General features: G+C 46.3%; 1 protein-coding gene across 5 annotated transcripts in view; it reads left to right on the forward strand.

Moving 5' to 3' along the window:
• Positions 1-12,978, forward strand: part of dysf (dysferlin, limb girdle muscular dystrophy 2B (autosomal recessive)) — a 119,756-nt gene that overhangs the window by 21,706 nt on the left and 85,072 nt on the right. For all 5 annotated transcript variants that reach the window (XM_061252964.1, XM_061252967.1, XM_061252966.1 and 2 more), the window contains exons 4-16: positions 8-113; positions 2,553-2,667; positions 3,673-3,884; positions 4,583-4,711; positions 4,958-5,020; positions 5,328-5,378; positions 5,516-5,546; positions 7,603-7,718; positions 8,194-8,320; positions 9,600-9,703; positions 10,178-10,246; positions 10,644-10,687; positions 11,831-11,913. In XM_061252964.1, the coding sequence (XP_061108948.1) occupies positions 8-113; positions 2,553-2,667; positions 3,673-3,884; positions 4,583-4,711; positions 4,958-5,020; positions 5,328-5,378; positions 5,516-5,546; positions 7,603-7,718; positions 8,194-8,320; positions 9,600-9,703; positions 10,178-10,246; positions 10,644-10,687; positions 11,831-11,913 (1,250 nt within the window). The remainder of the gene's footprint in view (positions 1-7; positions 114-2,552; positions 2,668-3,672; positions 3,885-4,582; positions 4,712-4,957; positions 5,021-5,327; positions 5,379-5,515; positions 5,547-7,602; positions 7,719-8,193; positions 8,321-9,599; positions 9,704-10,177; positions 10,247-10,643; positions 10,688-11,830; positions 11,914-12,978) is intronic.

The raw sequence follows: 12,978 nt of genomic DNA on the forward strand, positions 1-12,978 counted from the left end.
TCTGCAGGTTTCTGGGGGAGTGCAGAGTGTCCCTGCGTGACGTTCTCAACTCTCCCAACCTGGCCGGCTCCTTCACCGTGTCCCTGGTGGACACCAAGAGGAACAACACTGGGGTGGGTCCTCACCGCAGGGCACTAGGACACTTACACACTTACACCGGTCCTGAGACTGTGGGACTGCAATAACACAGCTCATTGTATGCCGCATATTTCTCAACAGCCAGTGATAAACATATTTTTTTCACAGCGTGATTTGGCACTGATGAAGTGCTCCTGCAGTCAGTAACGTGTGTGTGTATATTTTTACGGGGGCTGAAGTGTCGTCATCCCCGAGACCCTGCATCCTTCAGGCCCGGTCCTCGGCTCTCCTTGCTCGCCCTCTCCAGAGGAGATCAAACGTTTGTTTTCGTGGTGCTTGGACCCCCCCAACATAAACACCATTTTCCTGAACGCCTCACTGCAATCACGGCCGAAGAGTGCTGCGTGCTCTCGGGCCGGCTGATTTATGTCCGTCCTCAAACTAAACAGCGTATTCCTGAGAGCCTCCGTGCAATAACAACCCAACGCCACCCTTCCCCCCCCCCGCCTGTCACCTTTTCCGCCTCTCTCAGAGAAGAGCGCGTCATGTGCCCACGCACGGCCGAACGAACGCCGCCACGGAGGGGGCAGCTGGGAGGTTTCCTCGCATTGTCCGGCGGGGCGGCGGGTTGACGTGGGGCTGGAGAGGGAAGGGAGGTGCAGGGAAGGGGCGAGAGGAGGCGGTGTTTTAGAATTTCCCTCGTCCCTCTCCGGAACTGCGACAGGGGGCTGTCCCTCAGAGCCTCTCACATCCTCAGGAAAGAGCCCTCGGCCTGCCGCAGGTAGAACCCCCGACGACGCTCGAAAAAACATCCCCGAGAACGCACTTCCCATGGACCTCCCGGACAGGGCCGTCGTCAGCGGGGTGAGAGGCGCTGACGATTCTAGGGGGGCCCCACCGCTGGAGAGGGCCCACAAAAGTGCCGTTAGGATGTGCGGCCAAGAGCAGTGTTCTTTCAGGGGGCCCCGAATTCTTACCATACCCCCCTCTCCCCACCGCACAGACACACACACACGGACTGTCACCATATGGATGTGCTCACTCTGTAAATACATCAGCCTCCCCTGCGATAGGCCATTTCATCCTTTATTTAACGTGAGCATGACACACATATGCGTCCTCGGAGGGCGCTGGGTTGGTGCACAGTGACAGATTAATAATATACAGCATATTGTCATTGTCTTGTGAATCTTCTTGTGAATTGACTTCTGAATTCATCCTGCTGCTACCATCATGAGTTACATCATCAACAAAGATTAGTGAGAGACTCCAGAAGCAGCCATGCAAGCACAAGCTATGACACTTCCTCCACCGTGCTTCACAGATGAGCTTGTATATTTTGGATCATGAGCAGATCCCTTCTTTCTCCACACTTTAGCCTTTCCATCACTTTGGTAGAGGTTAATCTTAGTCTCAACAATCCATAAAACTTTGTTCCGGAACTTTTGTGGCTCATCTCTGTACTTCTTTGCTCTGTACTTCCTTCCCTACTACTCATGAGTGGTTTGCATCTTAAATGGTAAATGGTTGGCATTTATATAGCGCCTTTATCCAAAGCGCTGTACAATTGATGCTTTTCATTCACCCATTCATACACACACTCACACACCAACGGCAATTGGCTGCCATGCAAGGCGCCGACCAGTTCATCAGGAGCATTTGGGGGTTAGATGTCTTGCTCAAGAACACTTCAACACACCCAGGGCGGGATTCAAACCAGCAACCCTCCGACTGCCAGACGACTGCTCTTACCACCTGAGCCATTGTCGCCCAAATCTTGTCGTATAGCCTCTATATTGCTGCTATCTAAATCTTCTTTGAACGGTTGATTGAGGTACCTTCACCCCTGCCCTGTGGAGATTGTTTGTGATGTCACTGATTGATGTTTTGAGGTTTTTCTTCACAGCTCTCACAATGTTTTTGTCATCAACTGCTGTTGTTTTCCTTGGTCGATCAGTTTGATGTCTGTTTTCTAAGCTTCAAAATGCCTTGCTTTTCTCCCAAAGACAGGTCTTCATGTTGGTTTATCTTTTCAAACATGACTGCAGTCTTCACAGGCAAAACCCAAGGTTAAAACCAAGAGTAGACTTGGTTTTATTTACTGTTTCACCAATCAATCTAACAGGAAACATCTGGGCCACAGGAAACACCTGTCAGTCACATGCTCCAATACTTTTGCTCACCTAAATGTTGGATGGTCTGATACAAAAGGTGACAGGTTCTAAGTTGTTTAACAAATCTAAATGAGGAAATAAAAGCTGAAATACAGCACAGCATTGGTTGTGCAATGACCCTTCAGTTAAAACCTCTGTTCCAGGAGGTCTTTCAACCAAGCAATAACCCAAGTTAACCTCTGCGGTTTGACACGAGAGCGACAGGGTGGTGTGGCCATAGCCACAGAGCTGGAAATTCACGGCGATTCATTTCATATCTGTCCCTGTCTCTGCCCTCTGTTTCTGCCTGACCTCCCGTAGGCCACAATATGCCTGCAGATTTCCTACTTCCCTCCCCCTGGAATGGCACCCATGGTTCAGCCTCCTCCCCTGCCTGAGCCCCCGCACACTCCACTGGAGCTGGACACAGTGACAGGTAACAGACACACCCTGCAAGAGACACACGACCCTGGACGTAAATTACTTTAGAAATAATGAACGAGTGCCGTTTTAAGACTTCCGAATTAAGACTAAATGAATGAGTAGCGTTTAATTTCCGTTGCGTTTTAATCGCTCTGCACGTGGAAGGGCGACGTTGCCGCAATTGCCACATTCAAGGTACAGAAACTACTGTGTGCGTGTCCGTGCATACTTTGCATTGAGAATCACCAGAGCAGAAACAAGAGACAGTCTCACACACACAGAGGGGGGTATGGAGCTCAGGAATCCACCAGCACAACGTTAGGTCAGTAACAATTATGGGTACATTTCTGTTTGTTATTAATCAAGTCATTTGTAATATGTGACTGGCATTTCAAGGGGAAACAAAGAATTTAGTTTTGTGTTCATGCCTGTGTCAGTATATTGCATTTGTGGCTCGTGTAAGGACATAGGAACATCCTGTTACACTAACACGTGTTGAGTTGTTAAGCTTTCCTTTATCGTATGTTATAAATCAATTAGAAATACGTTTTCTGATTGATTTATGGTATTGAATTTTTGGTATTGATATTTTCCCCTGAATTTATAAATGTTATCCTATAGGGTACTGCCTGTCAAAATACCCAATAAACTTTTGAGATTAAAAATTACTCTTAACTGCACAAACCTTAAGATTGTGTACGTATTGTCTGGATACATGTGCTTACGACAACGGTTAGAATACACTACATGATGAAACCCTGCTCCAATTTTGAGAATTTAGTAGCTTTGCAGGAGCCATATTAAACATTTATTCCAAATTTCGCTGTGCATCAGTCTTTGTTTTATTGTATCTTTTTTTTTTTTTTTTTTTTTTTTTTTTGCTTGTAGTCAATCACATTACACAGAAAGTACTTTGAACTGCATTTGCTTGTAGGAAGAAAAGTGCTAAACATAAAGTTTGATTGACCGATTGATACTGTACGCAGTAGCGTTATGGGGCCGTGTCCCATGTGCTCAGTCTACTCCATAGACACTTTGGGGGAGGAGGACACTGAGAGCATGCTCATGGTGGAGGCTGCTGAGGAGCCAGAGACAGTCCCGGGCCCCCAGGGCCAGGAGACCCCCACTGCCCCGCCCAAAAAGGCCCCCCCAAACCTCATCCACGGTGCGAAGAAGAAGAAACGTGCCTCCAACAGAACCCCGCTCCCAAATAAGCCACAGGACTTCCAGGTACATTACATTACATTACATTACATTATTGGCATTTGGCAGACGCTCTTATCCAGAGCGACGTACATTTGATTAGATTAAGCAGGAGACAATCCTCCCCTGGAGCAATTAGGTTAGGGGCCTTGCTCAAGGGCCCAACGGCTGTGCGGATCTTATTGTGGCTACACCGGGATTAGAACCACCAACCTTGTGTGTCCCAGTCATGTACCTTAACCACTACGCTACAGGCCGCCACAGGTACGTCTGTGTGTGACAAATGCCTCTGTTGTGCTGTCCTGAACATAATATCTTTTCTACTAATTGTAGACCTTTTCTCATTCATTCATTCATTATCCTAACCCACTTATCCTGAACAGGGTCGCTGGAGCCTATCCCAGCATGCATTGGGCGAAAGGCAGGAATACACCCTGGACAGGTTGCCAGTCCATCGCATGGCACACACACCATTCACTCGCACACTCATACCTACGGGCAATTTAGACTCTCCAATCAGCCTAACATGCATGTCTTTGGACTGTGGGAGGAAACCGGAGTACCCGGAGGAAACCCACGCGAACACGGGGAGAACATGCAAACTCCTCACAGAGAGGCCCCGGCCGACGGGGATTCGAACCCAGGACCATGCTGTGAGGCAGCAGCGCTACCCACTGCGCCATCCGTGCCGCCCTGTAGACGTTTTCTGTTCCTGCTCATTTCAGATACGAGTGCGGGTAATTGAGGGCAGGCAGTTGCCGGGCGTCAACATTAAGCCTGTCGTCAAGATAACCATTGCTGGGCAAACCAAGAGAACTCGAATCAGAAAAGGAAACAACCCTTTATTTGATGAGGTAAATTTAATGCTTAACCCTGACCGTGACCTTAACCCTTTGACAGTATTCCTGATTAATCAATCGTTTATGATGCTCTTTTATAATGCTATTTCAGAATTTGTCTATTCAGCTAATTGACATATGTGCTTCACAAAATTCACAAATGGTTTTATAATGTATGTGTAATAATCATGTTATATAGTAGTAATAATGCATTTATTGAATGATTTATTGGTTAATATTCCAATTTCTGCTTTTTTCCAGACTTTCTTCATGAACTTCTTTGAGACGCCTTCTGATATATTTGACGAGACAATATTTGTTACAGTAAGTTTATCTTTGGGGTAATTTCGCGCCCCAGTCATCCCACACTACTGCTACCTGCAGTGCTTTCATACTTATGGGCAATTTATTATGCCATTAAACGGAATATTTCTGAAAAATCTACTATCCTGAACAGAGATTAATAGCTAAGCGAACAAACTTAATCACAGCCCTGAAGTTGGACAGAATGTGAGTTTCTCAATCAGAAACAGTTTGCGTTAATTTGACATTTTCCAATGTATGTTTGTGATCCAGGCCTTCCTTGTGTCATCTAAAGACTTAATCTCTTTCTCCCTTTCTCCTTGCACAGGTTCTTGACTCTAAATCTATGCGCACTGACTCTGTGATTGGAGAATTCAAGGTAAAGATACTGCCTCCTTGTCTGTCTGTCTGTCTCTCTCTATGTCTCCCCCCTGTTGACATTTTTGTATCTTATATTAAACAGATCACATGTTCAGAAGGGGATATACTAACTCTTCCTCTTTGGTTCCTTTGCAGCTCGATGTTGGCACAATATACGCAGAGCCCAGTGAGTGTTTATTTCCTGTTATCAGAGCTGCAGTTGGTTGTTTCCTATGTGTGGTCGCTGACTATTGCAGTGTGGACAGAGTACTCCTATGCATGCTTAGTGACTATTGTAAAATTGACACAGCACTCCTATGTGTGACTATTTCAGTTTTAACATTGTTTCTATGTGTGGTGGCTGTGACTATTACAGTAATGGCACAGTGCTCCTATGTGTGGTCACTGTGACTATCGAGCGATTGACTCAGTGTTCCTTTGTGTGGTTATTGTGACTATTGAGGTATTGGCTCAGTGCTCCTTTATGTGGTCGCTGTGACTATTGAGGTATTGACTCAGTGTTCCTATATGTGGTCACTGTGACTATTGAAGTATTGACTCAGTGTTCCTATATGTGGTCACTGTGACTATTGAGGTATTGACTCAGTGCTCCTATATGTGGTCACTGTGACTATTGAGGTATTGACTCAGTGTACTTATGTGTGGTTTTTGTGACTATTCTGGTATTGACGCAGTGCTCCTTTGTGTAGTCGCTGTGACTATTGAAGTATTGGCTCAGTGCTCCTTTGTGTAGTCGCTGTGACTATTGAAGTATTGGCTCAGTGCTCCTTTGTGTAGTCGCTGTGACTATTGATGTACTGGTTCAGTGCCTCTTTGTGTAGTCGCTGTGACTATTGAGGTATTGGCTCAGTGCCTCTTTGTGTAGTCTCTGTGACTATTGAGGTATTGACTCAGTGCTCCTTTGTGTGGTCACTGTGACTATTGAGGTATTGACTCAGTGCTCCTTTGTGTGGTCACTGTGACTATTGAGGTATTGGCTCAGTGCTCCTATATGTGGTCACTGTGACTATTGAGGTATTGACTCAGTGCTCCTATATGTGGTCACTGTGACTATTGAGGTATTGACTCAGTGCTCCTATATGTGGTCACTGTGACTATTGAGGTATTGGCTCAGTGCTCCTATATGTGGTCACTGTGACTATTGAGGTATTGACTCAGTGCTCCTATATGTGGTCACTGTGACTATTGAGGTATTGGCTCAGTGCTCCTATATGTGTTCACTGTGACTATTGAGGTACTGGCTCAGTGCTCCTATATGTGTTCACTGTGACTATTGAGGTATTGACTCAGTGCTCCTATATGTGGTCACTGTGACTATTGAGGTATTGACTCAGTGCTCCTATATGTGGTCGCTGTGACTATTGAGGTATTGACTCAGTGTTCCTATATGTGGTCACTGTGACTATTGAGGTATTGACTCAGTGCTCCTATATGTGGTCACTGTGACTATTGAGGTATTGACTCAGTGCTCCTATATGTGGTCGCTGTGACTATTGAGGTATTGACTCAGTGTTCCTATATGTGGTCACTGTGACTATTGAGGTATTGACTCAGTGCTCCTATATGTGGTCACTGTGACTATTGAGGTATTGACTCAGTGCTCCTATATGTGGTCACTGTGACTATTGAGGTATTGGCTCAGTGCTCCTATATGTGGTCACTGTGACTATTGAGGTATTGGCTCAGTGCTCCTATATGTGGTCACTGTGACTATTGAGGTATTGGCTCAGTGCTCCTATATGTGGTCACTGTGACTATTGAGGTATTGGCTCAGTGCTCCTATATGTGGTCACTGTGACTATTGAGGTATTGGCTCAGTGCTCCTATATGTGGTCACTGTGACTATTGAGGTATTGGCTCAGTGCTCCTATATGTGGTCACTGTGACTATTGAGGTATTGGCTCAGTGCTCCTATATGTGGTCACTGTGACTATTGAGGTATTGGCTCAGTGACTATTGAGGTATTGGCTCAGTGCTCCTATATGTGGTCACTGTGACTATTGAGGTATTGGCTCAGTGCTCCTATATGTGGTCACTGTGACTATTGAGGTATTGACTCAGTGCTCCTATATGTAGTCGCTGTGACTATTGAGGTATTGGCTCAGTGCTCCTATATGTAGTCGCTGTGACTATTGAGGTATTGGCTCAGTGCTCCTATATGTGGTCACTGTGACTATTGAGGTATTGACTCAGTGCTCGGTCCTCGTCACTCTGTTCTCCAGGACACGCCTTCCTCAGGAAGTGGCTCCTGCTTGCGGACCCGGATGACCTCTCCGCGGGCGCCCGGGGTTACCTGAAGGTCAGCCTGTTCGTGCTGGCGACGGGAGACGAGGCCCCGGTGAGTGATCCCACCGTTAGCCAGCTCAAAACCTCCCAATAACACCACGCTACATTACACTACATTACAGCACACCACACTACATTACACTACACTACATTACACTACATTACACTACACTACACTACACTACACTACACTACACTACACTACATCACATCACATTAATGGCATTTGGCAGATGCTCTTATCCAGAGCGACGTACAGTTGATTAGACTAAGCGGGAGAGAATCCCCCCCTGGAGCAATGCAGGGTTAAGGGCCTTGCTCAAGGGTCCAAAGGCTGTGCGGCTCTTATTGCGGCTACACCGGGATTAGAACCACCGACCTTGCGGGTCCCAGTCATGTACCTTAACCACTACGCTACAGGCCGCCCCAGAGTCCATATACCTGCCCAGGGGGGCTTACACAAAAGCTCAGCAGCACATGTAAAACGTAGGGACCTTTACATAATGCTGTGTAATGTGTGTTTTTAGCCGGACAAAAAAGAGGGGGTGGAAGAGAAAGAGGACATCGAGGGGAACCTGCTGCGGCCCACGGGCCTGACCCTGAGGGGCGCCATCTTCACACTCAGACTGTTCCGCGCAGAGGACCTGCCCCAGAGTGAGTCTGTGTGTGTGTAGGTTTGTGTATGTGCACGGGCGTGTGTGTCTGTGTGGGTGTCTGTGTGTGTGTGTGTGTGTGTGTGTGCTTGTGTATGTGTGTGTAGGTTTGTGTATGTGTGTGTGTAGGTTTGTGTGTGTGCACGGGCGTGTGTGTCTGTGTGTGCTTGTGTATGTGTGTGTGTAGGTTTGTGTATGTGTGTGTGTAGGTTTGTGTGTGTACACGGGCGTGTGTGTCTGTGTGTGTGTGTGTCTGTGTGTGTGTGGGTTTGTGTGTGTGCATGGGCGTGTGTGTGTGCTTGTGTATGTCTGTGTGTAGGTTTGTGTATGTGTGTGTGTAGGTTTGTGTGTGTGCACGGGCGTGTGTGTCTGTGTGTGTGTGGGTTTGTGTGTGTGCATGGGCGCGGGCGTGTGTGTGTGTGTCTGTGTGTGTGTGTGTGTAGGTTTGTGTATGTGTGTGTGTAGGTTTGTGTGTGTGCACGGGCGTGTGTGTGTGTGCAGGTTTGTGTATGTGTGTGTAGGTTTGTGTGTGTGCACGGGCGTGTGTGTGTGTGCTTGTGTATGTGTGTGTGTGTGCTTGTGTCTGTGTGTGTGTAGGTTTGTGTGTGTGCGCGGGCGTGTGTATGTGTGTGTGTGTGTGTGCTTGTGTATGTGTGTGTGTAGGTTTGTGTGTGTGCACGGGCGTGTGTGTGTGTGCTTGTGTATGTGTGTGTGCACGGGCGTGTGTATGTGTCTGTGTGTGTGCTTGTGTATGCGTGTATGTAGGTTTGTGTGTGTGCACGGGCGTGTGTATGTGTGTGTGTGTGTGTGTGTGTATGCGTGTATGTAGGTTTGTGTGTGTGCACGGGCGTGTGTATGTGTGTGTGTGTGTGCTTGTGTATGCGTGTATGTAGGTTTGTGTGTGTGCACGGGCGTGTGTATGTGTGTGTGTGTGTGTGTGTGCTTGTGTATGCGTGTGTGTAGGTTTGTGTGTGTGCACGGGCGTGTGTATGTGTGTGTGTGTGCTTGTGTATGCGTGTATGTAGGTTTGTGTGTGTGCACGGGCGTGTGTATGTGTGTGTGTGTGTGCTTGTGTATGCGTGTGTGTAGGTTTGTGTGTGTGCACGGGCGTGTGTATGTGTGTGTGTGTGTGCTTGTGTATGCGTGTGTGTAGGTTTGTGTGTGTGCACGGGCGTATGTATGTGTGTGCTTGTGAACCTCTGTGTGTATGTGCGTATCTGCGTATCTACATGTCTGTTGGTCGTTTGTAATGGGGGGATGTCGCCTGTCTCTCTCCCCAGTGGACGATGCATTCATGGACGGGATGAGGCAGGTCCTCGGCTTTGAGAGTAACAGGAAGAACTTGGTGGACCCCATGGTGGAAGTTAACTTTGCTGGCAAAACGGTACTAATGTCTGAGAGTACTGCCCCAAAGAACAGCTCTCCCTGTAACTCAACTCTACCAACAGCACCACTCATCTGACACCACTCCTGCTGAAGATTCCAGCTTAAACCAGCCTTAGCTGGTCAAGCATGTCAAAGCTATGTTTTTGAAACTTTTCGCTGGCTGACCAACTTTTCACCAGCTGGCCAACCTATATAGTCAGCTAGTCCACCGGCTTAACTAGTTTTAACCAGCTAGAGACCAGCTTTAAGCAGCCACAAAAAAAAAACACAGCTTAAGATCTTTAGCTTCCCAGCAGGTCTTTGTGGGAATTTTCAGGAGACAACTCTCAGACCATCTCAGTCCAATCCAGCACCAAAGCACCATGCCCTCCAACACCACTCACACAGGGTCTTTCACGTTTGTCTCGGTAATCCCCGTGCAGAAACATCCATTGTCATTAATGGAGTGGTGTGTCCCTTGCGGTCCATACAGATCTACAGTAAGATCATGGAGAAGAACGCCAACCCCCAGTGGAACCAGAATCTGACCCTCCCCATCAGGGTAAGACTCCGCCCCTGATCGGGTCAAACCAAACTGCAATTAACAATTTTAGCATTTTAATCACTTGGCACAGCTTCAGAAAGAATCCTTTTTCCTTTTTCTGTTTTTGCACACTTTCCTGTGCTGTAGATTTCATTTTAAATTGATTAAAAAACAGACATTTTTGCAATCAATTTACACTCAATAACCAATGAGTTCAGTTTCAGTTTTTGATTTTTAATACATTTGCAAAAATTTCTAAAAAACGTTTTTAGTTTGTCACAAAATATATCTGTCTCAACAAATCATTTTATATCCATTTCATATGGAGTTTAGTAAGTCGCCCTGGACTGAACACAGGTCCTTCTGAGCGTGGAGAACATGGCTGCCCTCTAACTCTGCTTCAAACTCTTTCCAGTTCCCTTCTATGTGTGAGAAGATGAGGATCCGCATTCTGGACTGGTAAGAGAACTGACTCTCCTCTCAGTCTCCCTAACTTCCTCCTGTCTTTCTCTGTATGCCCACTCTCTGCTGCAAAGTCCAGATATTTTCTGCCAGCTTGAAAATCGAGCCGGTCAAGCTGGTCATAAGCTGGTCTAGCTAGGTATAGGCTGGTCAGTGCTAATAAAAAAATAAAAATAAAGGACTGCTCTACCATAAAAAAATCTGTAATTATTTATTGCAGGCCTAACGTTTCGGGCAAAACGCCCTTCTTCAATCATTTGTAATTTTATGAACTGGTTAACCAGCTAGTGCTGGGTCTGAGCTGGGTCAAGTCATGTCGAGCTGGGAGCTGGCCTGAAATGGTCAACCAATCTGTGTGAGATTAGTGTGAGATTAGTATTTTATCTACAAGGAGAGTGGTGATTACTACTGAAGAATCGTGCTGTAATGAAAAACAAAGAAAAAACAGCTGAGAGCAATCATCAGTTTAAAGGTTTCATTTCCCTGCCATCTAAGGCCAGCTTACCAGCTGCTACTGATATCTTATCAGGTATTTGAAATCATATGTAATACAATAATTTTTAACTGCTCAAACTTGTGGTGCATATCATGGTATATAAAATTTAATTAATTTATTTTATATTGACTTCATAATTTGAAATGACAGATTTGTGTGGTATGTAAAGTGTCTGTGAGAACAAGGTTTGTTTCATAGCATTGAAATGATACTGTATACAATATCTGACAACCATGTAAACATCCCATTTTCTTTGTGTGAAATTGATACTGCAGTACCTTTGAAATGAACAACTTTTTTTAAAGGTTATTGGGTTTGAGTGTTCTAAATAGAGCCCTTAAGGTTACACAAATGATATCCATACCAATTTACACACATTACATGTCATTTGGCTGACGCTTTTATCCAAAGAGACTTACAGTTGATTAGACTAAGCTGGAGACTGTCCTCCCCTGGGGCAATGCTTTCCTCAAGGGCCCAACGGCTGTGCGGATCTTATTGTGGCTAAACTGGGATTAGAACCAGCGACCTTGCGGGTCCCAGTCACGTACCTTAACCGCTACGCCGCAGGCCGCCGTATAAAGATGATTTGCTGTGATGTAAGGTCGCTCGTGAGACTGTGTTTCCCCTCCTCTGTCCTGCAGGGACCGAGCCAGCCATAACGACGTCATCGGCACCACCCACCTGTGCATGTCCCGCATCTCTGCCCCGGGGGGAGAGATAGAAGGTACAGGGGGAGCGGGGCTCGGGGGGGAGTGATTAGGGGATGTAACCACCGTGTGGCCCTGCTCCGGGAGGGGCTGTGTGTGGCTCGCTCCACTCCGCTCACCTGGGGGTGGGGAGGTGTGTGCTGTGGTTCTTCACTGGGGGCAACACGAAATCCAGAGCACTCGATGTGTCACGACTGTCCCAGCATCTGAACATGGACACTGAAAACAGAGATACGTTTTATTTTGGATATTAATGCATAAGATAAGTACATGAAATATGATAGAGATGCTCTAAAAATATATTTTTGTTTCCAATCCAAAGACATGCAGGTATAGGCTAATTGGGGGCATTCACAGGGCATTGCTGTGAAAGAATATGCATGCTCAGTCAATATACCCTCTATGAATAATGGCTAATAAATAAATAACATTTAAATTTGACTGTACTATGATATGTGTTATTTCATATTTGTTATATTTTTATATGTGTGGCTTGTGTTTGTAAAGAAAAGGCTGCATTTACTCTATGGCTGAATTTCTGCAGTTTTTTCAGTGTGGTGCTTTTGTGTGTTGAAAAAAGTTGTGTGCAACGGCTCATTCTCTCATCTGGTGGCCTGGTAAAGCCTTATGGATTGGAGTTCTCAATGAACATGCATCTGAGGGTGTTGAGGTTCTGATGTCGCAGCTGGTCTCCCTTTTACAATGGCGTGTGGTCTCCTCTGAGTTCGTCTCTGAGGTCTGTTCTTCCGTTCTAGCTCCTGGGTCCTTCTGTAGGTCAGGAATTCTGGGACCAATGTGTTTCTCTTAACCTGTCACTCCCTGTTCCTCAGGGATTTGCACTCATGGCCCATGATGATGGGACAGTGTCTTAGATAGTGGCCTGCTGTAGTAGTTGTTCAGTCACACGAGAAGCTTGCAGGAAATGTATTTGAAAAGAGCTTACTGTATGCTACCTATCAGGAGCCAGAGTGAGAAGCTCGTAAGCCTAAAGGCTGCAACATCTAGGCCACCCTGGTGCTGGAGTGCAAGTGATGTTTCTGGTGATCATTCCATCCCAGTTTCAACACAAGTGTGTGGTCCGT

This window comes from Conger conger, chromosome 8, assembly GCF_963514075.1.
Source record: "Conger conger chromosome 8, fConCon1.1, whole genome shotgun sequence".
Classification (NCBI taxonomy): Eukaryota; Metazoa; Chordata; class Actinopteri; order Anguilliformes; family Congridae; genus Conger; species Conger conger.